Consider the following 26,172-nt stretch of genomic DNA (forward strand, 5'->3'; position numbering starts at 1 on the left):
CTTCTAGAATGTTACTATATACTATGGAAAGAGCATACACTATACCTAGTTTTTCGAAAACCCATTAGTTTTAACAGAAATTATCCACATCCATCCCAAACACTTATATTTGTCTACTACTTGGCAAGTTTTTCCTTTCGACTTTAAATAATGTAAAAACTCTAGACCAGCTGTTTAATGTCATTTTTTAATAGATGGGTTCCTGGGCAGAGATAGCTGACTGCATCCTTCTCTTACTATAGGCCATTACTTTACTCTCTCTGCTTAATTAACTGTAAACCATTCATATTTGTATTGTAAATAAGTGAAATAGAATTATTGTGATATATCTCAAATATAATATTGCTTACTACTCATATCAACCTCACAAAACAGATCATTATATCTTAATATACCTAGCCATTGTATTCTTCCTCTAAGTTATGATGATATAGGAGAAATTAGGTGAACATGATGTGCAGTGCAACAAAGAAATGAAGAAAGAAGGGAAAAAAGAGAATGAGAAAATATTTCATTTGCTGCATATGCAAGGGAAACTTTTCCTGCCCTGTAATACTTAGGAAGGGCTCTGATAGCTTTAAAAACACTGCATCTGAGTCTGATGTGAAAATCAGGTAAATACCTTTCCAAAGCACTTTCAGCTTCACTGAATGAAGAAAAGTGTATTTAATGTTCTTAATTCATAATGTTCTTCTCAGGTTCACAAACTAACATCTAGCTTATGTGACAAAGTGATAAATTTGTGAATTTTGAAATCCTTGCTCTTTCTGGCAAGTCTGATGTCTTTCATATTGCAGCTGTTAAAAGTGACTCTCTCTCTTTCTAAAAACTTCGTACTTAACTATGATGAGACATGGCGTATCTCCTTTCTGATTCATTGTGCTACCCTTTGTATTTGATCAGTCTCTAAGATGATGCCCTTGGTAATTTCTTGAAAACTACAAACTACATAGACGCTAGGCTGTCATTATTTTTCATATCCCCCCAAGTACAGTCCCCACATGCAGGTCCCCATGTCTCTGGCCATTATTTACATTGTTTTTTGCATGGCAAAGAGAACTTTGTTTTCTTCTTCCTGTTTGTGTTGGTCAAAGGAAAATGATTTGAGCGTGTTAGTAATCTGCACAAAGTATCACTCTAAAAACTTGTTTTTATCTCCTAAAGAAAGACACTAATTAGTTACTCACTCATAACCTTGAACAGATACTTTCAGTGTCTCCAGTACATTTATTTATTTATGTTTGTTTACTAGGGAAGAGGACTGATTGAGCACAACCAGTTGCAGACAGCCTAATTGTAATAAACAACAAATCAATATTTAAAGAATACAAAAATAAACAAATAATTCAACAATAACTGCAACTTAAGCAGACGTATAGGAAGTAGGTTTAAGCACATAAAATAAATGTACCATATCAGTAAACCAGTAAGTTAAATTTGAGAAGTTGTAGTGTTACTTAGTGTGAAATTGTGTTGTATTGCGACTAAGTGAAAGTTACAGAGATTCTGAAATAAGAGAATGTATCAGAACACGTTCCAAAGGAGAAAAAGATAATACAAGTTTTCTTTTGACTGCCTGATTTTCATTAAATGCCACTAATGTATGTTGGAAAATGCTTACTGTTTATTTAACACTGACCATCAATTCTACTACGTTTGAGACTATGCTGTTTGATGCAGAACAATGTTGCTTCATATTCACAGCTTTGTTTGGAAAAGAAAAAGATGCACTTACTTTCTTCTCTAACTGTTTAGTCTCTGTTGCTACTTTGGAATGCTGAGAAGGATGGACTATTTCAACAGAAACCTGTGATGTTTGTTTGGAGATTTTATTTTGCAAAAATGTGTTATGTCCAAAGTTTTTGTCTTCCTGTGTTACTGAAAAGAAACCACAAAGCCAGCAATGGTGAGATGTTTTTCTTTTCTAGAAGATCCAGTAAAGTTCTGGGACTTAGAAGTTCCAGGTCCTTTTTTAGTCAGTGCATCAATCACATTTGGTTATGTATCTGTCTGAAATTATGGACACTATAGAAAAGAACAAAATAGGGACCACAGTAAGTTATTGTCATTGTGCTTTTTCTTCCAAAATACTTCATATGGCTACACGTGGGTTTGAGTTTGGTTTCAAGACCAGAGAATGCCATCTCTTCAATCACTAGCACACATGACCTAACTACCCTTACAATGTGGACTTTCCAGATTGTATTTTCTTCATCTGATATGAGATTTTGCATTTGTTTTGTGAAAATACCCTTTAACAAAAGAACAATATATGCACTACTTTCTATTATGAGACAAAATAAAAAAAACTTGCAAAAATTCTGTGACAAAACTATTTAAAAACAGTAGGCTTATAAACCTTTGTTTAATATAATGAAAATGACTTTTTTAACTTTGGAACCTGAGTTAACAATGTAATAATTTCTTCATATAGTTTCATTAAAAAAGACAACCTTTTATGTAACATTTAATTTTCATTGTAAAATAGAAAGACAATCATTTATATAACATTTCATTTTCATTGTACAAATTTGTAAAACACAAAAGGGAATGTTACATTCATTTTGTAAAATCACTTTTGACATTTTGTTTATGAGTCAGGGTCATATATTGCTAGAAATGCCAATTCTGTCAGCTGGCTATCAAATAAGCACTGATTAATGCAGTTTTTTATCATGGTGGCAATATCTGAAAGTTATACAACATGGTGTCAATATTTGAAAGTTATACAAAGTAAGTAAGTCTTTCTGATAGAGTTAACTGTGTACCTGCAATGATATGCAGTGTTTATATCCAACAATACAAAAGTGCACCTCAAATTTAGTAATTCTTGAAACATTACAATAAAGTATTCAAAACCTCACTCTGAATGCCTTTTGCTGTATAATTCACTCTTATGAATCCACATAGAATTTTTCTCTGAACATCTTTATTATATACTTACGATTTATACAAAAATAGTCTTTGATTATCTAAAAACTGAAACATATATTGATTGATTTCTTCCTACAGCTGAGGTCCAAGAAAGAGTTGGTGATGGAAAACAGTATTTGATTCGCTGGGCAGATGGCAAAATGGCAGTACAAAATGCCTCTTTTATCTTTGGAAAATTCACTCGCCCTCATCTTCTACATGTGAATGACTTTGTACTCACACTTGCAAATCCAACTTCTCTGACTTATCTGCCTGGCATTATCTGTGCCTGTGATGATGAAAAGCTGGTTGTCAAGCTCTGCAACAGTAAAAGGTAAATCTTTTGCTGACTAATCACAGATGATGCTATTAGTATTATTTTATTTGTATGCCCTCATATCAAGAAAGGTGAATGTGTGAGGCTCGTGTGGCATGCGGACTTTTTCTGTTTACAAAGTAGAGGTCTTCAGACAATATTGTCTTTATGCCCACCTCTGTGGTATACAGGGATAAAACTCTGGCTATGACCCAGGTGGCATGAATATGTATAGTGGCTTAAGCAATAATGAAGATGGGCAGGGTAGGCTAGGAATGAATGGTCAATGCTGTCTCACCCAATTGGGGGGGGGGGGTCTGGTGGATCCAGTCACTTGCTGAGGTTGCTCCAGTAGATGGAAACTTGTTAGGGCTAATCATATATAGCCAGGGGATGTAGGAATGCCTTATCAAGCTGGTGATGGTACCCACAGAGTATGTGGGTTGGAGCATGCAAATTCAGGAATAGTGGAACCTTGAAGTGAGGTACATGCTTATGTCTCCACCAAAGGGAGACGATAGATGCTTACAGAAATGCCTCCATAGTCTGCATCTGGATGATGTGAGCTGTTGATGATGGGTGGAGACATGTAGTTCTTAGTGTGAGGACATGCCGATATGTATATCAGAGGACCCTGGTGTAGGGGTAAGTCAGACTAACCTGGGCTGTGGGATGAGTGCATCCATCTCTTGTAATGATCGAGCAGATCAAGACACATGGGCAGGGGCACAAAGCACCCTCATGACTGCCTGAATGACAGTGCCTTCTTGTGACACTTACCCCTGTGCTAAGAATAATAATAAAATGATAATAAACGTACTAAGTAAACCCACTAGACACACAGATCCTTTATAAGTTCATTGGTTCATAGGTGGTTACTAGGCTAGTGACCCTAGAGCCGTTACAACCCTAGCCAGGTTAATCTCAAGTATACACATTTGTTCTTTTTGGGTAGTTCACAGAACAAATTTTTGAACAGAGTGGGTCTGTGATCAACACTGGCTATCCCTGTCCATGAGGAACATAAGTGCCACCACAGGGTTGAATTTGTGGTCTCCCATCCAATTTTCTAGTTTGCATTTAAATAGGGCCAGTGAGGAGCTCTGTTTTACCTGAATAGGAAGTCTATTCCAGAGAAGCGACAGTCTGTGGGAGACATAGCTGTCTCTCCAACAGATTCTGTTAATGTTACAAGTTAGGTTAAGACCCTTAGAGCGAGTGACTCTTGTGCCATTTGACTTGTGGATGTGCAGCATTTCCATTAGGCCAGGGCTGGAGATTACCCTATAGGCCAGGCACAAATCACATCCCTGCAGCCGATAAGATATAGAGTAAAGTGACAGGGCTTTCAGCCTATACATGTACATCATGGTTTGGAGTCCCTGTATTTTCTTAGTGAGAAAACTCTGAGGTCTCTCAGCTGTTGCAGGTGTCTGGTGAGGTACATGCAAAAGGGTACATTATACGCTATTAGTGGTCTGATAAGGATTGAGTGCAGTGGAGTTATAACATCCCTTGACCTGGATGTACCCTAGTTTATGAGGTGTGCTACATAGAAGGCTTTTCTTACCACTGTGGAAAATTGGTGGTCAGAGTTCAGATTGCTATCAACCTGTGTTCCCAAGTCTCACACCACTGGGTTGGAAATCAGGGAGGTGCTGTCAGTATTGTAATTAGTAGATAATTCTGTTTTGCCAAAGGGAATAATAATGCATTTTTTTCCATTTAGTTTTAGACCATGGCATTGACACTAGTCATTTGTTTGTGTTAGCCCTTCTTGTAATATGTTGACATCATTGGGTGACTCAATGATTGCTGACAGTTTGCAATCAGTGAACTTGGTGAGCCAAATGCCATCTCCTTTTGGCCTGGACTTCTAAGAAATAGATGACAAACAGTAAGGGCCCCAGCACAGACCCCTGTGGTACTCCACTGTGACAGGTCTACGCTGGAGGTGGAGTCACCAGCTTTGACAGAGTGTGTTCTGTCAGTGAGCCAATTGGCTATCCATCTAGTAACGTAAGGGTTAATTCCTATCTGGGAGAGGTTTTCAATAATGCCAGAGTGGGGAATTGTGTTGAAAGCCTTGACAAGTTCAAGATAGGCAGTGTGCACTGTCTTACCTTCTTCCTTGGCTTTGGTAACTTTCTCAAAGAAGTCCACCAGGTTTAATAAGAATGATCTACCCCTAATGAAGTCAAACTGGGTTGAGTCTAGCATTTGGAGGTCGCATATGTTCTTGTTGATAAAGTCCATGGTAGTTCTTTCCATGGCCTTGCAGATGAGGCTGGTTAGACTTATAGGTCTGTAGGTCATAGGGCCAGTTGATGGCACTCTTTGTGCAGGGGGATTACTGCTTCTGTGCTCCATTCCAGGGGAACATAGCCACTTCTCAAGCTATAATTAAACAGAACACCAAGTGGATCTGCTAGGTCTTGTTTTAGATTGTTTAGTAAACAATCTGGGAAATTATCTGGTCCCATTGAGGCCATGGTTTTGGCCTTGGCGAGTGCAGAGATGACCTGTTCTCTAAAGATACTAGGCAGATGGCTGGTGTCAGGTATGCTTTGGAATATGGTAGGTGAGGATAGAGGGGTGATGTTTACACTGAATCTGTCAGCTAACATGTTGAAAATATCTTCCAGTGTAGTATGAGTGATTCCATCTACTACCAGTTCAGCACATAACTGGGCATTCCCTTTTAGATGTGAGACATAGTTAAAGAGTAGCTTATGATTATGCTTGGCTAGGAATGAGATTTTAGTTTCATAATTTGCTTTAGAAGACTTTATGAGATTTCTGATTTTCTTGTTTAGCCTAAGGACGGCATTCTTCCTGTGCAGAGTCATATCCCTCTTGCTTTTAGATAACAGTTTATTCCTCTTATTATATAATCCCTTTATACTTGAAGTTCACTACGGTGACTTGTTTTTACAGGACAACGTCATTTTGATCCGTCAGGTACAGCAGAGTTTATGCAATTGCTTAAGTGTTTGCACAGGGCATTTGCATGCACTTCTGCATAGTGATCATTGATGTCTGAGATTTCAGGTGGTATGAAGCTTTCTATACTATTGCTTAGTAGGCTGTAGTTAGCGTTGGTAACGTTTTTTATAATTTTTATTCCTGTGAGAGTGTCAGTTCCAGTAGTTACTTCAGACGAGACTGATTTGTGGTCTGACAAAACTAGGGAGGGCATCACACATGGAGAAATACAGTGACCCCCACCCCATGTTAGTGAGTACTATGTCCAGAACATTACAGTCCCTAGTGGGGGTGAAGACTATCTGTTCCAGAGCATTTGTGTTAACAAAGTCCAGGAACCTCTGGGTGAGTGTGTTTTTGCTTGTGTATGTCCCCCAGTATATGGAAGGATAGTTGAAGTCTCCCAATATACTTATTTTTCAGGGGGTTTTTTTTGCTTTTTTTTTTTTTTTTTTGTTTTTTAGTGGATGCTTTGGATTTCAGTGCAGATGCACTCCAGACCTCTGGCTAAAGTTTCCAAACATTGAAAAACACCGGTAAATTGAGTGCAAACCCTCACAAATGTGAGGCTTATATACAGGCAAATTTAGACAGTTTTAACACAACTATCATTGGGAAAGCCCCAAACTGAGTCTTTCTCCAGCAATCGCCATGTCAGATGGGTCCTGAGCTACACACTTCTGCTACAAGGGTGCAGGGAGGCCCTCTTAATGTAAGAAGGCTGGTTTAAGAGTGCACTGATATCAAGCAGTCTAGATTCAGCAGGTCTGAATCTAGCATATGCTATGAAGGGAAGGAAACACAATTTCTAGATGGGAAGGAGTAAGGGAGAATTACTTAAAGGTCAAAGTGAGGGTGTTTAGTAGTATACTATTAGATGACCTGCAGTGGTACCACCCTCTGCCAAATTGGCAGCTCTTTGAGCAGCTGTGAACAGTGGGAGACTATGGAGAGTGTTTTGTATGCAGGATTTTAAACCTGAGAGGTTTGCTTATTTGCAAGCATGGAGAAACACGTTTGCACAATGCACAAATGCAAAGCTTTTATACCAGCAGGATGAAAGACTTTTCTAAAATTAAACCCTCAGGCCAATCAGATAAAAACACAAAAAGCTACTGACCAGTAGTTTCCACCTTGGATGGTTTGAATTTAGCTCTTTGCTCCCACTGGAATGCAAAGAAACTCTCCCAATGTAACACAAGTTAGCTTTGAGCTCAAGTGCAATAACATGTTTTAGAACAGAAGTAGGGATTCCTCCAATATCAGGAATCCTTGGAAATAAGTTCACTAACCCTGAGAAATGTTCTCAACCCACAAAAACTTTACAAAACTATATTATATAACTATATATAAAAATATTTTGGCAAACTCAGAACAGCTTTTGCAGAATACTGTTAAAACAACAACCTAAGAGCAGTACAGTAGCAAACAGAGTTTCTTTAACAAGTGCAGGCTGAAAAATAGTGATAAATTCATCCAAATAAATAAATGCATCACAGAATTGTTAAATATCACTGAAACAATTAGAACAAGTGCAAAGAATATACACTTATATCAGCTTTGTATTTCCAGATAGCTTTAGAGGCAATCTAAGTCTCACAACCACAGGTGTCCTAGCCAGGCACAAGGAATCTTTGAATAAATGAGCACAATCTTACAAAAATGTAATTGTTTTATACCAGCATGATGAAAGACTTTTCTAAAGTTAAATCCCAGTCCAAACAGATTACAAAACAAAAAGTTATCTACCTGTAGTTCCCACCTTGGATGGGTTGAATTTAGCTCTCTGCCCTCACCAGGGTGCAAAGGAACCCTCCCAATGTATGACATGCTGGCTTTCGGACAACATGGGACCAATGTTTGGATAAATTACTTGCTCAAAGTCACACCTTAGGCAACCCAGGAGTGATACAGAGTTTAGGTCTAAAATGCATATTGTGAAACCTCTGAAATAAATAGCTAGCTAGTGCAAAAGAGACTGAATGATCTCAAACCTGATTTGGGGAGGCTTAATGGTCAGCGTACATGGGAATGAAAATAGCATTACATAAAAAAAACAATGCTTTTATGAAAAATAATGCATTCTTTTATATGGCATCCTATTTCCAGTGAAATTGTATAGCTAAATAAATTAATGCACTATTTGTGCATTTTGCCATATTTTTAAATGTTCAGTTTCAGTCTGTTATAAGTAGTAGAACTTGCCTGTCAGATTATTAATTAGGTTAAAACAAACAAAATCAAATGCAATAAACTTATAAGAATGCTAACTGAGGAGCATTGTATAAAGCCACTTTATCCATATAACACATTTGATAAACAAACCAAGATAAGCATCAGGGCAGTGGCAGATTCTAATAGGGATGATTCTGGTGATTGTCTAGGGCCCACAGCTCCAGTGCTCACGGCCAGCCAAGAAAATAACTTTCTTTTAAATTTTCCATATGTGCAGCACTTAAGCTAACTCATTTTAGTTAGATTACATGTTGAACATAACAAGCAATCTGTTGGTTGTTAAAAATTGAATCTGCCTTTTAGAAAATGCTAAATTACAAGCTCTGTGAATGTTTACCTTTGTATACTTGCAGTGTCTGTCATTTGTGCATGAGCGTCATGGCTGGGGAAGTTCTTCAGCTCGGACACTTTTTATTTCTACTTTTAAGTAAAGAAATGCTAATGTATTTAAAAGAAGAAATAATTAAAGACCAGTAGCTGCAGTGACCCTATCTAAAATGTGCAGCTTTCTGTTATATCTGGTATTAATTCTAATGTGTATTTATGTGAAATATTAATTCTTTCTCCAAATTTTGTATGAAACAAATGTGAAACTCTCCCTAATTTTGCAGAATTTTATTAACTTTGCCTAATATTTTTGGGCTGCAACTTACCCTTTGGTTGTTTCCCAATTTACAATCTGGCTTTACAAGACTAGTAAGCTAGAATATATACTATCAGGCTTCTGTTTGCATAAAGTCAAGTTGAAATTGTTCATGATTTTGTAGAACATCCCTGTGTTTGGTCTGTGTCTTATAAAATTTGTGTTGTTTCTGCCAAATCATTAAGGATTTCAGTCACTACATAATGAGTAACATTTGAGTTTCAGACTTTGTTTTCTTCTGAAAATGCATATTCAGGCAAAAGCTTTTAGTCTATTAATTTTAAGTGTATAAATGCAATATTTAAAATATGTTGCTGATTCTGGGCCTTTGTCCTGATTCTTGCTGTAAGAGATTGAGCAGTATTTTTATCACAATCAGATGAACTGTTAGGTCTGTGTTGGGGGAGATTCTGTTAATGAAATTAACTTATTTTCTTGTTGCTTGATCAGCTTAAACAGTCTAACTTTGCAGGATTAGAGTACATTTATGTTAAATATTTTTGAATACATGGACTACTATGTGCTTGTGTGAAATAAATGTAGAATTGATTAATGTGTCCATATTTATTACTTTTTACCACAATCAGACATCTGAGGTGTACGGAGTCAACAATGTGGCTATGATTATTGAGTATGGAGCCTGCCTGTGGATGAGAATGGGTTACCCTGCTGTCATAATCTAATTAAACAGTCCTTTACCTGGTTTTCTATGACTAGTGTGCATTTCTGTAAAGCAGGTTGAAATACATCATTGTGGACATTTTTTTACCTCAAGTGGCTGCAATAAATGGCTATGGATATTGGTGGATTATAATGAAAGCAGTTGAACTGATCTTAAATCAGGAACATGACTCTAAATGAACTTGTGCCTTTATGCATGATTCCCCCCAATAAAGTGGAGGGTCATATCCTGAAAACTCCCAGTAACCCAATGCACACTTAATCTGCCTCTACTTCAGCCAGTAAATGGTGGAATAAAATTGCAATGGATTTTGATTGTTGCTTGTATTATGAAAAATAAAAGTTGACAGGGCAAGAGTCCTGACTGCAATTATGCTGTTAGTTTCACAGGTTCACAGGTAAATACTAGGCTAGCTGCTGTTATGGACTATTTTTAGCCTAGCCAATTTCCCTTTTTGTGCTTAAATTAACCTATCCCATTTCATTAGAGATTGAGCTTACTCATCTCATGTTAAATAATTATATAATACCCCTAATGAGAATAACTGAAATCATACAATAGATAATTTGAGGGGACACATGAATAGGATAAAACATTTAGGAACAGTCTGTGCCCATTAGTAGTACAGGAGTAGTCCTGGGGTAAAGTTTCTGTTTCCCATCCATAGATCCAAGTTGTATTTGAGTATGGACAAAGGATGAACATTGTTTTATGTGGCTGGGGAGTCTGTTCCAGAGCAGTGGTATCCCCTGTGAAATATACTTGTCCCTCCAAACCATTCTGTTGATGTTAAGGAAGAGATTTAGATCCTTAGATTGAGAATTTCTGATGCCATTTGACTTGTTGATGTGCAGTAAATCCATCTGTATTGGGTTGGATGATGCCTTGTATACCAAACATACCTCTTTGCAGTCTGTAGGATGCAAAATATAGTGACTGGGCTTTGAGCTGGTCTGTGTAGGACACATTGTTTAGACTTTGTATTTTTAGTAAGGTAACTCTATGAGCATTCCAGCTGTTGTATGAGTATGGGCAGATACATGTTAAATGGGACATTATATATTCAATGACTGGCCTAATAAGGGCTGAGTAAAGGGGGGCAATGACATCCCTAGATCTAGATACAGTCTCTTTGTTTACAGGCTGTGCAAGGGATTTTTCTTACAACAATGGACATGTGTTGGTCAAAAATTATGTCACTGTCCACATAAGTTCCCAAATCCCAAACAACTGGGTCAGTTCTTAGGGCTATATTGTCAATATGGTAGTTGCCTGGTGTAGATGATTTTCCAAAGGATTCAATCATGCATTTTTTGTCATTTCATTTCGGTCCATGATTTTAGCACAAGTTATTTATTTGACACAATCCTTCCAGCAGAATTCCTAAGTCATTTGGGGATACAGTGACTGCTCATAGCTTACAGTCATCTGTAAAATTATTCAGCCAGAGCCCTTTAGTATTGACTTTTACATCTGAAAAGTAGATGCCAAACAGGAGAGGTTCCAGCACAGAACCCTGGAAGACTCCACTGGTGACTGGTCTGTTTGTAAGTTCCCCTATTTTGATTTCATGCATTCTATCTGTGATCCAGATACCAATCCAGCAGGTGACATACGGGTTTATTCAGAGTTTGTTTAGCTTTTCTACTACTCCTGAGTGGGGAATTGTGCCAAAAGCTTTGGCCAGGTCGGGGTATGCAGTGGGTACCTTGTTGTCTTTAACCATTGCTTTGGTGACCTTTTCAAAAATTCCACCAGGTTAAGTAAGCATGACCTGATCTTGACAAATCCAACCTGAGATGGGTCCAGTGTTGGGAGGCTCCCTATGTCCTGATTGATTAGTTCTATGATAAGTCTTTCCATGGTTTTCCATATGAAGCTGGGCAGACTTATGGTGCCTGTAATTGCCTAGGTCTGTGGAATGTCCTCCCTTATGCAGAGGACTGTTGCTGTTATCTATTCTCTTGGTACAAAATCTGCTTGGAGACCAAGTTTGAACAGTGTTGTTAGGAGTGTGGTTAAATTGTGTTTCATGCTATTTAAGATGCATACAGGGATATTGTTAGGACCTATTGATGCAGTATTTTAGCTACTGGTGCCACTTTTTGTGATAATCTTAGCATAATTTAATGTTAAAACAATGCAGTAGATACAAGCAGCTAGGAAAATTAAAAATAATCATAATAAAAAAAACAGAATTATTGTCATTGTACTAAAATTCTCAAAATGGATGGTGTCTGTCAGATAATTCTAACAATTCTATAAGACAATGGAATGGTTCACAAGATTGAGAACATTACAAGAAATGCATAGTGAAGTTTTGAAGAAATCTCCAATGTTATGGGCCAACCCACACTGTAAATAGTTTCATGCATTATGAGAATAGTAAATCTTTTGCAACTGTATATCTTGGGTAGTTAACACATTTTGCACTAAAAGATTTAGAATTTCAGAATGCATAGAAAGGAAAGAAATTGCATCAAAGCAACATTATTGTCTGTCATTAAGAATTGAGTCAGTTGTTTAATTTTCCTCATGGTGCTTTGATCTTGTGAAAAATTCCTCCTTTGAGTGCACTGTATTATATTTAAAAGTCGGTGACTATATTACCACAGTTTCTTCTGTCAAGCTAGCTTTTACAGCTTTAAAGGCTAGATTCATAAAGGTGATCACAAAGTGCATAGTATGTGTACACTTAGTGTAACATTTCTGAGTGAATAGACAGCACAAGCATTGTGGCAGGGCTGTTCTTGAATGTGGAAAATGGAAATAAAGTGCACACACAGGCCAGGATTCACTAATCCTCCGTGTAAGACTAAATAAGTCTTATACGGAAACTGCAGCCTAAGAGGAAGACGTCAGCGTGCCATGCATATTCATGAGGGCGCGCTGACTCAACTCTAAGGCTAATACGGAGCATGCACGAGTGCAGGGGGCATGTCGGACTGCCGAGCAGTCCAAAAATCCACACCCCTGCAAGTCCCTCAGTCGGTAAATGTCGACTGACATGAGCGAGTCTTCTCAAATGTGTACATACCCAACACTACACTCCCCCACATTCTAAACCCCTGTACATTTATAAAATGTAAAACTTTTATTTTTTTATTTTCATTATTCCCAAAATAGCTGCCCTTATTTGCGCGTGTTTTTGCGGGTTTGCCCATTGCTTAGATACAATTAGCAGTTTAGAGATCGAAAAGGATAATAAGAAACTTATATGCAAATTAAGCCAAATATCAATAGTGTAGTGGTAGAGCTTTCGCACAAAGAGAAGGCCTTCTCGGTTTGAGTTCCACCATTCCCCTTTCTATTTTCTGTAGGAAATCTGTATAGAAAAATAATTCCTGACATTTATCTTTTAAATTTTAGTAGAAAACATTGAAATGGCCTATGTAGTAGTGAATGATATTTTATATATATATATATATATATATATATATATATATATATATAAAAGAAGGTGAAATGGTTATGCATACTGATGATGCATAAGTAACGTATCTTAAGCAATGTGAAGCATTGGAGCAACTTTTACTGAATGGACAAATCACACTAGACACACACAACTACATTTTAACCAAACATCCCAGGATTCCCACAATATTTGGAATACCAAAAATTCACAAATCAATACACAGTCCACCTTTAAGACCCATTGTAGATGCCAAAGCCTCCAAAACATTTAGTATAGCAAAATACATTGACAGTATGACTAAGGGGGTCCTTGATAATCGGACTACTATAATTAAGGACTCATGGGACTTCCTTGGTAAAGTCAATCAGAATATGTATGACAGTAACCTCATCCTGGTGACTATTGACGTCTGTGACCTGTTTTCAGTTATACCACATGATATAGGTCTGGACTGGTTCTATGAGTTTCTATGCAGTAATTCGTCATTGAATCATGACACCATCTTGACCATCCGTACTTGTATGGAGATGGTTTTGGAAAATAATTTCATTACATTTGAAGGACATTTATTTAAACAAAGGCTTGGAGTTGCCGTGGGTGCATGTTGTGCACCAATCTTCGCCAACATTGTCTTAGCACATTGGGAAGATCAATACATTTTTAACTCCGAATTCAGGACTTCATGGGTATTGTATGGGCGATACCTTGATGATATTGTCCTGTTTTGGAATCAATCAAAACAAGATTTGAATAGGCTCTTTTCGTACATGAACAGTACCACCAGTTTTTTGAGATTTACTGTGGTCAAGGATCTAGATTATATTCATTATTTGGACATCACCATAAAGAAAGATTATGTGAACAACTGTTTTATTTCCCAACTATATAGGAAACCAACCTATTCTAACACATTATTACATTTTACTAGTCCACATCCTTTGCACCAGAAGAAGGCCCTGGTCAAGGGCCAATGTGTTAGATTGGCCAGGATGGTGTCTGACATTTATGACTTTACCAAGGAATGTGACAATTTGTCCAATATGTTTCAGAGAAGAGGTTATCCAGAGCCGTTTCTATCAAACATCATTCAGGAAGTTATAAATAAGAGGACCAGTGGACACTTTAGAGCCCTATTGGGCAATAGGGATGGCCACAACAATGTGAGGCACAATAATACTATTTTTACACATGCACTGACACTCACATATTCTGCAGATTTTGAAGAAATCAAATACATAATACATAAATATTGGAAGGTTTTTGATAATGATATTGGGGTCTTGGTCAAGATAGGTAAGAGACCCACTATAGTTTATAAAAGAGTACATCAATAAAAGGACTACTTGAAAAGGCAAACCTAATCTCACTAGAGGTGGCACGTATAAATGTGGTAGATGTCCCCAGTGCCCTTTCATGATGGATACAGACAAATTTAATCTTAAGAATTTTGGATCCATTACTAATAAAAAGAAAATGTTTTGCTATACTAAGGGGGTTGTTTATATTGCAGTATGTAAAAACTGCCAAGGTTATTATGTGGGGAAAACAAAAAATGCTTTTAGACTTAGAGTCTACCAACATTTATATAATATCAAGTAGAAAAATATGAAGAATGCTTTATTTAGGCATATTAATGACCAAAGTAATCACAGTTTTAGTTTTTTTATTCTTGAACAAGTTGATTTGGGACAAAGGGGCGGACCTGTTGAGGAATATTTGGAGTACATTGAGTTAAAGTGGCAGATAGACTGAATGCATACTCCCCTCCAGGTCTTAATGATAGAATTTCTATAGCACCACTTTTGAAACTTAAACAGTTATTTATGTTATGATTTATTTATATTGTTATTGGTATTTTTGCCTTATAACATTCTTTACATGTGACACTATTGATTCAACATTTGGTTAGTTGACTTTTTGTGTACTTGCAAACAGGGGGAGTATTCACTACTACCTTACACTTCCTGTGATGTTTCTTAATTGAAAGGAAATGATGTGGGGTAATATTTTACTAATGGACTGTGTGTGTATTTAAGGAGTTATCAGCCAGCAATTCACTGTTCTGAAGAAGTCTGAGTATTGACGAAAGTGCTTAACTTGTTGTTTTATCATTTTTAAACTGTGACTTTATGTGTATTTGTACTTCATTTTGATCAATGGATTGAGTAAAGAATTTTTTCATTATTCGGGCTCCGTCTTGTTGGATACCACCCTGCATCTGCTGTTCATAATTGCTCATAGCTTAGCACTGCTTTAACTTTCGCAATGGCTTTGCGTGGAGCTGTGCATCGCGCCAACTAGTGCAAACAAAACATGTTTGTGCGTAGCTGCGCACCGCACTAACTAGCGCAACGTCGGGCAACGTCGGGCAATGTAGAGCACCACAGAGCAACATTGAGCAACGTTGGGCAAAGCTGAGCAAAGTCGGCTAAACACAGCCACACCTCCTAGCCGGTCTGGCCAGTAGTAAAATAAAAAGCAATGACAGGCCTTGAACCCGGGATACTGTGCACCATAATCACAGTACTGAAACACTAAACCATGACAGCTTTTGATATGCATGCACTTTCAACACACACATACATATTAATGAAAGTTTACCCAGTGCTAAGCAGGTGTGCTTTCAGCTGAGATTTTCAAAATCGGCCAGTCACAAATAAGTGCGGGAAATGAGGCATATTTAAGCCCCATAGGCAGGAATACTTGCCATAACTGGTTGTAGCTCCCATCTGCAGGCAGCATGGCTGGTGTTGGAGAGGGCTCTCACTTTCGAGTGCAACGGTGGTGCATTGAGAAGTCAAAAGTGATGGTTTGGCTCCTTGACCATAATCATGATGACAGACTCCTGCAGGGCCAGTTCCAGGGCACTGAATACAAAGCGGAAGCCTGGAACCATCTAGCACATGATCTCACCAGTGTCACAGGCGTCCCTTGGACTGGTGAGCAGGTCAGACACCACTACTCAGACCTGAAGAGACGCAAGGAGGACCGACTGAACAGTGGATACAGGAGGCCCGTGGGATGGAAAATGCCCCACTACTGAGTAGGTAGCCATGGAATGAAGTATGTAAGAATTGCTATTGTAGTCTATATTATGGATAGGTATATGTCTCAATATCACTTCATTTACTTCACAGCTGCAGGTGTCCGTGCTGCGAATCAGCAAGCCTATGCAGATAGGCTGCTAAGGCTGCGCCACCAGGCAGGTTAGTAATTATTCTGCATGTATTGTTATATAAAATAAGTGAGAGAGCATGAAAAAGAGTGTTCTAACCCATTAATAAAGGTATAATACGTCTTGAAGAAGTCTTCTGCATGCACTGTAATATCAAATAAATGAGAGAGCCTCTAGAAAAGTGTGTAATGTAATTAATAAAGGTATAATTCCTGGAGTGTGTCCGTGTCACTTTCTTCAATATGTTGTTGTACTCTTGCATTATAGAAATAGTACTGTTGTTTAAGTGCTGTCAACCCACACTTGGGTAGGCCCATATAAAGTGGATGAAGGGAGTGCCAGTAGCTGTTAAGCATATATACAGTCCTCAACTGTTGTTTAATGGCTGGCATGTATAGGTTAATCTGGCACATGAGTAGCTTGTTATTGTGTTCCCCAGAAATGTCAGTGTGCTGCTAGAAATGTAGGGGGCTGTTAAAATATAATTGATAATGTCACCTGAACACATCCAGATATGTAGATATATAAATATAAATAAAATATATAAATATGCAGCAGTAACATCTGCATCCTGGACAGTCTGTATGTCAGATACAGGTCAGGTATATAAAGAACTAGCAAAACCCATTTCACAATTTAACGGAAATTGCCTAGTGTAATAATACATGTAGGGAATCTATACCTGCAGTCAATAGGAATGTAGTGTAAACTATAAGTACATATAAGTTGTTAATGGAGGTATCTTTTTACACCCTACTGTATGTGCATAAACAATGCAATTCCACACGTCAATGGGTATGTCTAATCTCAAAACATTTGTTGGGACATATGTCCTATTGGTTTATAAATACTTCACAGCTGCAGGTGTCCGTGCTGCGAATCAGCAAGCCTATGCAGATAGGCTGCTAAGGCTGTGCCACCAGGCAGGTTAGTAATTATTCTGCATGTATTGTTATATAAAATAAGGCCTGTTGCCACCAATCAATCCTGCATGCTGTTGGAATGTCCACTGTTGTTCTATATATGCATGTGTTATGCTTGCTGTTCAGCTATTGGAACTCTGGTATGCTGGGTTAATGGGAATATTACTGCATGCTGTTACAACTAATTTGGAATGCTGTTGGTTGTTAACAACCCATATTGTCATTAAATCTTCCTAAACATAGAATGTATGGGAAGGCCGGTCCCAGCAGACCTACCTGTCCCACCTCAGCTGGTGATGGCACCTGGCACCAGCAGGTCCGGTGCCCAGCCCAGGACCTTCTCCTCCGTTGGCCCTGTGCCACCTTCGGGTGGAAGCACTGCAGGGGATGGTTTTCATCCCCCCTGTGCAAGCGTGGCCGGAGGAGGGCCACCTATCACCCTCCAAATGGTACAGGCTGTGCTGCGTAGGGAGATCGAGCATTCAGTTGCTGATCCTCTATGCCAGCTTGAGGCACGTGTGGCGTGACTCACAGGTGAGCCTGCCTGTCCTACGCAGCCCCCAGCATAGCCACCCTCTGGGCTGTGAAGGTGCAGTGACGACTGCCCATGGCTGGAGATCTCAGTTCCACTGTTGCCATCTGTGGGCTCATGGGCTTGCGATTTCCAAACATCCTTCCCCGTCAATGGTGTTCACCCACCACATGTGTCATATTCCGCCCCTGTATGCATCTTGTTTGTCTTGTCTGTTTACCTCCCCAACCTAACTCCCCAAATATCCCCACTTCCCCTACTCCACTGTCATCTAAAAAAAAAAAAAAAGGGGCAATCTGCCCCCCAAAAAAAATTACGCCCCATACATAGCTGCCAATTTTGCACACATGTCCGCTGGACACATAAACTGATATTTATTTGGCAGTACAACATACTTTGCTGTCCTCACCCCTCTCTCAGGGGTGGAAGGTTTCATATTTCCCTCAAAACTTCTAGCATATGCACAGCTGTTGCTGTTAAATAAATGGGCAGCTATGGACCTTCCCTACACCCGTCCTGCACATCTCGAGCGGTTTTCCCCACTCTCTTTCCCTCTCTGTGCCCCTTTTTCACCACTTTCCTATCTCCCCATTTTCTTTTCTTTCAAAGAAATGAGCACAGGGGTAAGTGTGTGTAAGCACTTTTAAGCAGTAGTTAGCAGGTTTGCGCGAGTGTGCGCTTGTGTGTGCTTAGCTAAATATTGCTAAGCTTTGTGCAAACCCACGCAAACCCGCTTACTACTGCTTAAAAGTGCCTTAGTCACTCTGCATGTGAGGGCCCTAGTTCTGCTCAGCAGCAAAATAAAACACCTCTGTCAGTCTGGAACCCCGGACCTTGGACACACTAGACTGCATGAAGTACCACTAAGCCACAGTAGATATACAGCAGGTTGTTGCTGAAATAGATATATCATGCATCAGAATGAGTGAATGTAAAGGAAAGATAGGAATGCCATAACACAAAACCTGTTCTGTGGAACTTTACCAGCAGTTGTTGTGGAATTGCATTACATGACTGTGATAACAGAACCAGCCATTCTAGCAGTAAATAATGTTACAGCAGCACTTTACAATCCCCACACAGTATCATAGCAGGACAATCCCCACCCAAATGTACAAAACACCTGCGTGTTCAGGGTCCACCAAGGATGTAGGCAGGCATACTCAGTTCTGGAATTGTCCAGTTTTCTTGAGCATCCTGTGCTAATGTCAACAATAAAAAGCAGAAACTGTGCAGAAGTGAGTACATTAATATTCACAGTATAGCAGTTCACAAACAGTTCATGTTCCAAATTAATACATCTCAATAACTACTCATTTATTTATTTATTTTACATTTGTTAACCGGGGGTGTCTGACTGAGTCGAAAAGGCCCTTTTTCAGCAGAGGCCTGGGGAGAAAAGCTCCACAAAGAAAAATTACAGACACATTTAGTTATTTAGACATAATCAGTATACACACAAATTACGAGGGACATGTTTTTACAGTGGTATGCAGCACAAACAGTTACAGTGGAGAGAACAAACAAAAAAATTTTAATTTTAAAAATAAAGGTAAGTAATAGATTTGTGGTGTACGGCTGAACTTTGGAATGTAGGTAGAATACATACATAGTACACAGGTACAGTACATACATTGTAGATTAGCCAGTGTTTGTGAATAAGATTGAAAAACTATTATCAATTGCTCTAGATTTAATATGTATATGTTATCCGCTTTCACTAACCTGGGGAGCAATCATGGCACTGCCAACTTTGCTTGAGATGTTGCCTGATGAGGTCTTTAAAGGAGGCTTTGGATGATGTGTTTTGAATGCTAGTAGGGACAGAGTTCCATTTTTTAGCCACCGAACTACTATATAGTGCATCTCCAAAGCTATTGTAGCTGTTGGTGACTTCTAGTAGTAGTTTGCTTGATGATCTAAGAGACCTTTTGGCTGAGTGATGTTGTACTAGGTTTGTGAGGGCAGGACACTTATTGGGGAGGTAATAGGTAGAATGACAGAGGCAGAGCTGATTGTAGGTTAGGAGGTTGGGCAGTTCAAGCCAGTGGAGCTGTCTCAAAGCAGTACAGTGATGAGTTCTATATGAGCAATTTGCAGCAAAGCGGGCAATTCTGTTATAGCAAGCTTCCATTTTGCTTAGTTCAGTTTTGTTGAGATTAGTCAGAATGGGAGATGCATAGAGTAGGGTGGATAGAAGTTGGGAGCGAGCAATGGCTGATCTTGTGTTGTTGGTAAGAAATGGTTTGATACGGTAGAGTGACCCCAGTTTGGCATGTACTTTTTTAATAGTTAAGTTCAGATGACTATCAAATTTTAGGTGGGAGTCTATGGTTATTCCCAATAGCTTAGCCTGTGCCACTGGAGCAATTGGAGTAGCATTTGTGGAGTAGATAGTGCATTGACTGTTAGTGTTTTTGTTAGAACTGGTTATAATCATAAGCTGAGTTTTCTTTGGATTGAGGATAAGTTGGGGTTTGGTAAGGTAGTTTTCAACGTCAGAGAATGCTAGTTGAGTTGTTTGCAGGAGGGTGGGAATGTTTTGTGCAGCACAGATTAAGGTAGTGTCATCTGCATACTGAATTATAGATGCATGCTGTGTGGAGGTCATTTGTGAAGACTGTGAATAGTAGTGGTCCTAAGATAGAACCCTGTGGGACTCCTATAGTTATGGGCAGCTGAGGAGAGAGAGAATTTTCCCATTTCACAGCTTGGTACCTGTCAGTTAAGTAGCTTTGGAACCAGGTAAGAGTGGAATTAGATAGATGATATTGGTTTAGTTTGTTTAGCAGGATTTGGTGTGAGACTGTGTCAAATGCTTTGGACATATCCAAAAAGAGTTGACACTTGCAGGCCTTCATTTTGAGATGTTTTACTGTGTCTGTGAAGCAGAGGAGAGCTGTAGTGGTACTATGGGCAGGTCTGAAACCATGCTGAGTAGGTGACAGGATGTTGCAGTCTAGGAGATAGTTTAGCATCTGGGTATGGATGCATTTTTCTAGGATTTTGGCCAGGGGGGAGAGTAAAGCAATGGGTCTGTAGTTATTAAGTTCAGTGGAGGTCCCGCCTTTATGTATGGGTGTAACATAGGATATTTTCCAGAGTTTGGGCACATAGTTTTCAACAATTGATCTGTTTATGAGAGTGGAGACTGGGATAGCAATAGCATCTGCTGTAAGTTTCAAGAAATAGCTGGGGAGTAGGTTGGCTGCTGTTGATGAGGTTTTTAGTTTGGAGAGCATGCTTTTGATTGAAGTGGTGGAAACTGTTTTGAGGGTAAAGCTTGTAATAGTGTTATTTGTGTTGGGGGGATAGTGAGGAAGGAACTATCCTGTGATACTAAGGATAGAATTGAGTTCTCAAAGTGGGAGTTGAATCGTGTTTCGATGGGAACGTTAGTGTCAGGGGTGGTTGGTTTGGGGGTAGCCTTTTGGGTGGATTTTAGTAGCTGGTTTACATTTATCCAAAATTTTTGCGGGTTGTGTTGGTATTTAGTTTGTAATGTTGTGTAGTAGGATTTTTTGTCCAGCCTAATGCATTTTTTTGCATGGTTGCGCAGTTCTTGGTACTTAGTTAGGCTTTGTGTTTCTTTGTTTTTTTGATAGTAACGCCAGGCAGTGTCTCTGGCCTTGAGGATTTGTTTGGTTTCTTTACTGAGCCAGGGGTTTGTAGAGGTTCTAACCTTGATTTTGCGCAATGGAGCGACAGTGTCTAGGTGTTGTAGAAATGTTTTGTTGAAATATGCTACAGCCTGGTCAAGTGGGAGGGTTTTAGGGGTCCAGTCACAGTTACACAGTAAAGTGTTGAGGACCTCAGGAGAGAATTTTTTGTGTTTCTAGTGGATATATAGTTAGTGGTTTTGCATATGCTTGTTCTACTACGTATAAAGTATATTATGTTGTGGTCACTTAAGGTGTCTGGGAGACTGCCTGTGTGAGGGTACAATGTGGGGTTGCTAGTTAGGACCCAGTCAAGGATGGATTCCCTTTTAGATTTTTTATCACACCTAGTTGGAATTTGGATTAGCTGCTGGTAGCCATGGAGATTTATTAGATTACTTGGTGGTTCTGATATACAGGTGAACCAATCTAGTTTGAAGTCCCCCAGAATAAGTGTTTCTTGTGAGTATGTGGAAGAACACCAGGATAAGAAGTCTTCAAGGCTAGCAGGTGTATTACCAGGTGGAATATAGATCACAATTGTGGTGATGACCTTTTTAGGGTGAAGTTGAAGTTGAAGTTGTGAGATAAGTATGTCCCAATTATTGGGGGAGGGGTAGGAGTTTGGTAATTGATGGACAGTTAAGTTGGACTTGTAGAGTAAGGCAGTTCCACCCCCTTTACGAAGTGGTCTGTCTTGTCTAATGATATTGTAGCCGGTAGGGAGAACTTCTGAGTTAGCTATGTTTTTATTTAGCCAGGTTTCTGTTAAAGCAACTATGTCTGGGAAGTAGTGTGCTATTGTGGCCTGGAGTTCAGGTATTTTATTTTTGATACTTCTAATATTAATATTTAGCATTAAAAGATGGTTGATTTTGCTGCTGTTGTTGATTTGCCCAGGGATGAAGAAAGTGGGGGTGTTATGTTCTGACATTTGTGTTGGAGCAGTTTGTGTTGGACAGGATGGATTTGGGCCTGGGTTGGGGTGGATATCCCCACTTATGGTGAGCCTGGAGTTAAAATGGTTATACAGATGTTGGAGTTTGGTGAGGGGTGTGAGAAAGTATTGTGTTTTTTTGGAGTAGGGATGAGAGCATATGTGTTTAGTTCTGAATTGGTCCGTTATGTAGTTCTTGAATAAGTGTGGGCAGATATTATTATAATGTGTGGTGTCTGTGTATGAGAGTGCATAATGCAGTGTTGTGCTACTAAGTTTAGGGATATTGCTAGAGTGATAACTTGTGGTGTTGTAAAGAATTATGAGAAGACAGACTAGATTTAGTTGTGTGATAGTCATGGTTATAAAGTTTATGTTGTTTCTAGGTGGGGGGTCTGAATAGAAATTATAGGGTTGCACTATATGTGGATGGGGAAGTAGTGTGGGTGATGCAAAAAATGTCTAGTGGGAATGAGAGTGATTGGGAGTATTTTGTGTGGAGCAAGTTGGTGTGGTTTAATGTGATATGACTTGAGGAGCTGTGATTGGTGGAGGTGATGTGAGGGTGAGCTGTGGGTGTGGCTATGATTACTATAAATGTAGAGGTAGTGGGGGCGGGAGGTAATAGGGGGCAGGGCAGGGGAGCGGAGAGAGCCCGAGCGTTAGCGAGGGCGAATGGAGCGGGGCAGAGCCAGAGCCAGAGACAACCAAGGCAAGAGAAAAAAGTAAGTATTACTTTACAAATCTGAACACTTTTAAAACAAATTCCTGAGGTCTAATGGCTTACCGGCTAGCAGAATGTAATTGCTGAAGAGCACTTGTGTCCTGGTGGGAGACTAGAAATTTAAAGATGGCTCCATGCTCAGCAGGATTCTTATATAGACTTTGTATTGGGGGAGGGAGATAGCACAAGGGGTGTAAACCAGGTGGAATGCAAAGAAACCAGAGAGGCAATCAGTGGAAATCAGTGAAGGCCTCAGAGAGGGTAAGTAATAATTCAAACTACCTGTAAAGTGAAGGAGAGAAGAGACAGCAAAGTTTATTAAGGTTGGGAGTGTGTCTTTACATTGACTTGCTGATTAGTAACCAGTTTGTGCACAGATTAGAGTAGGGAGATACATTAGCAATGATAGAGATGCAAATAAACAGGTGATCCTCCAAGTGATACAAACTAAGGCAAAAAGAACTGAGAGGGCTGCTTGATGGTTAATTTAATTTAGTCACAGGGATGTGAATTAAATCTATACTGTCTATTGTACAGTTAGGATTACTGTACTATCGGGGGGGGGCACAAGGCTACAACAGTCAGTTTTATTAGCAAGCTGAGGACTACTAAGAAATACTGCTAATGTAATAGCTTCACTCTCATAAAACATACAAGTAGAATGCCTGGGTGGACTGACCCTGCTCTTGAGGCTCAAAATGTATATCCTTGTTTAGTTTGCAGTACTGATTCCTTCTTACACTGTATAGATGGAGTGGTAGCCGCAGACTGCAGATTTGCTTGAGTGTGCTCCTGCTCTTGAGGCTCAAAATGTATATCCTTGTTTAGTTTGCAATACTGATTCCTTCTTACACTGTATAGATGGAGTGGTAGCCGCAGACTGCAGATTTGCTTGAGTGTGCTCCTGCTCTTGAGGCTTATATATGTCTCTCTAGGCTCTTATGTATGGCAGCTAATTGTATAAGTAGAAAAGAAACTACATACTCCCATGTATCTTGTGTTACCATTTGTAGGGGTGAGTACAATTCTACACTGACAACTAAGTGGCAACATTCAGGTCTGAGTACAACATTCAAATCACTGGCTACACCCCTAGCTTCAGGTATAAGAAGTATACCAACTTTCTGATTTACACAACGGTGTCCACAGCAAACAAGCATGGGCCCCACTTTGGAAAGCTGAAAGGGCTACGCCTACCTGACTTAGCAATTTATAGCATTGGGTTGCTATGACAGTGAGTACTGCAATCACCACACAGCAGGCTGCATGCAATTACCAAATGGTGGCCACCAATTGGTGCAGAGGCCATCACATGCACATGTGCAGACACCTATAAAAGCAGGCTGTACTTGCTGTCCACACATGCAATCATTCCATTGCTGTTACGGAGAGAGAGAGAGAGAGAGAGAGACAGAGAGAAAGAGAGACAGAGACAGACAGACAGACACCAACATCTAAATCAACATCAACATCAACAGCAGCAGAAAAAAAAAGGCACACGGAACTGAAAAATACAAACACATACAAAGGAAAGGTATGTAACAGATATTATTTACTGGCATGTAGTAGATGTTTTTGAAGAGTACTCTACATACTTTGAATCATCCATATGTGGCAGCAGTACATATTTATGCACAGATGCCCTGCATAACTACTGCCGTGGACAAATCAGTGTGTAGCTGTGTGCAGTGGGATATAACTGTGACATATGTAGCTCAGCATTAAATGTCAAACATCTGATCCATGTTATCTGTGTTCTGTACAGTAGTGTGTACAATGGCTGTTTGGGGGAGTAGCGCATACAGCTATATAAACATGGATGTGACAGAGTAACAAATGCATGATAGTCATATTAATGTGTAGCTTAGCACTGGCAACTGCTGTATCAGGCTAGTATGCTAATCTAGCATTTGCAGCTATAAATACACCCTCTAATATTACTGTGTGCTCATATGTGACACCTGTTCATGTTGCAGCAAGGCCCAACAGGTCAGCTGTGAGGTCCACGGACTTACAACAGTGTGGACCTTGTGTGTGTATGGCACACACATATGGAGAGATCTTTCTGTGTCAGATATATTAGCATCTGTACATGTGCATAGAGCAAGGGACATACTGCACCTGTTTGTGAAGGGTGGACATATATATGTTGGTGAAGGTTGTTATGTGCATATTTCTATGTAGGTTGTAGTGTGTGGAAAACAAGACAGCATACAGTGCTGGTATATGACATGTGGTGGTTAAACACTGTGGGTATGATTTGTCAGGTTTGCAGTGTTGCAGCCAGTGAGGCCTGCTAAAGCTCCATTGGCTGAGAACATCTTCAATGCATTCCGCACAAGACTGTGCAATATTATTACATAACTGTATACCTCACAACCTTCGCATAATTGATATTCCCACCATGAAAGGTGGACTGTACATGTGCCTATATGTATAGCTATGTGTACACCAATAGATGTTTATATGTATGTGTGTGTGTATATATATATATATATATATATATATATATATATATATATATATATATATATATATATATATATATATATATATATGTATGTATATATATATATATATATATATATATATATATAGAGAGAGAGAGAGAGAGACAGGGTCATAGTTACTGCGACATATGCCTGGTGACAAAGCCATGGACTCAAGCTCAATGTTGAAACTGCATTGGCATCCCTTCTGGCAAAAACTCTGTACTCATGAACTACCACATAGGTGGTAGTCTACTTAACACCGAAAGTGTGATAAGAGACCATGGGACACAGGTGGACAGTAGTCTCCCCTCTGATAATCACAGTGCCACACTAGTCATGTAATTTGTCTACATGGCACACCTCATCACATAAGGTGTGTCATCCAGGGAAATATAGGTCAGTGTTCCCCTGTACTCATCACTCATAAAACCCATTATAGAGTACAATGCCCCATTTGGTATGTACCTCACAAGACATCTACAGCAACTGGAAAGGCCACAGACATACCACACAAAGAGTAATACCGGCCTCAAACATATGC

The 26,172-nt window shown here is 39.3% G+C and overlaps 1 protein-coding gene across 1 annotated transcript in view; it reads left to right on the forward strand.

The window, feature by feature from the left end:
- VWA3B (von Willebrand factor A domain containing 3B) overlaps nucleotides 1–3,251 on the forward strand; it is a 2,054,405-nt gene extending 2,051,154 nt beyond the window's left edge. The window contains exon 32 of the mRNA XM_044071813.1: nucleotides 3,013–3,251. Coding sequence (XP_043927748.1) covers nucleotides 3,013–3,251 — 239 coding nt within the window. The remainder of the gene's footprint in view (nucleotides 1–3,012) is intronic.
- The last annotated feature ends 22,921 nt before the right edge of the window (nucleotides 3,252–26,172 follow it).

The sequence above is a fragment of the Protopterus annectens genome, chromosome 5.part0 (genome assembly GCF_019279795.1).
Source record: "Protopterus annectens isolate FY-2018-M chromosome 5.part0, PAN1.0, whole genome shotgun sequence".
In the NCBI taxonomy this organism is placed as follows: domain Eukaryota; kingdom Metazoa; phylum Chordata; order Ceratodontiformes; family Protopteridae; genus Protopterus; species Protopterus annectens.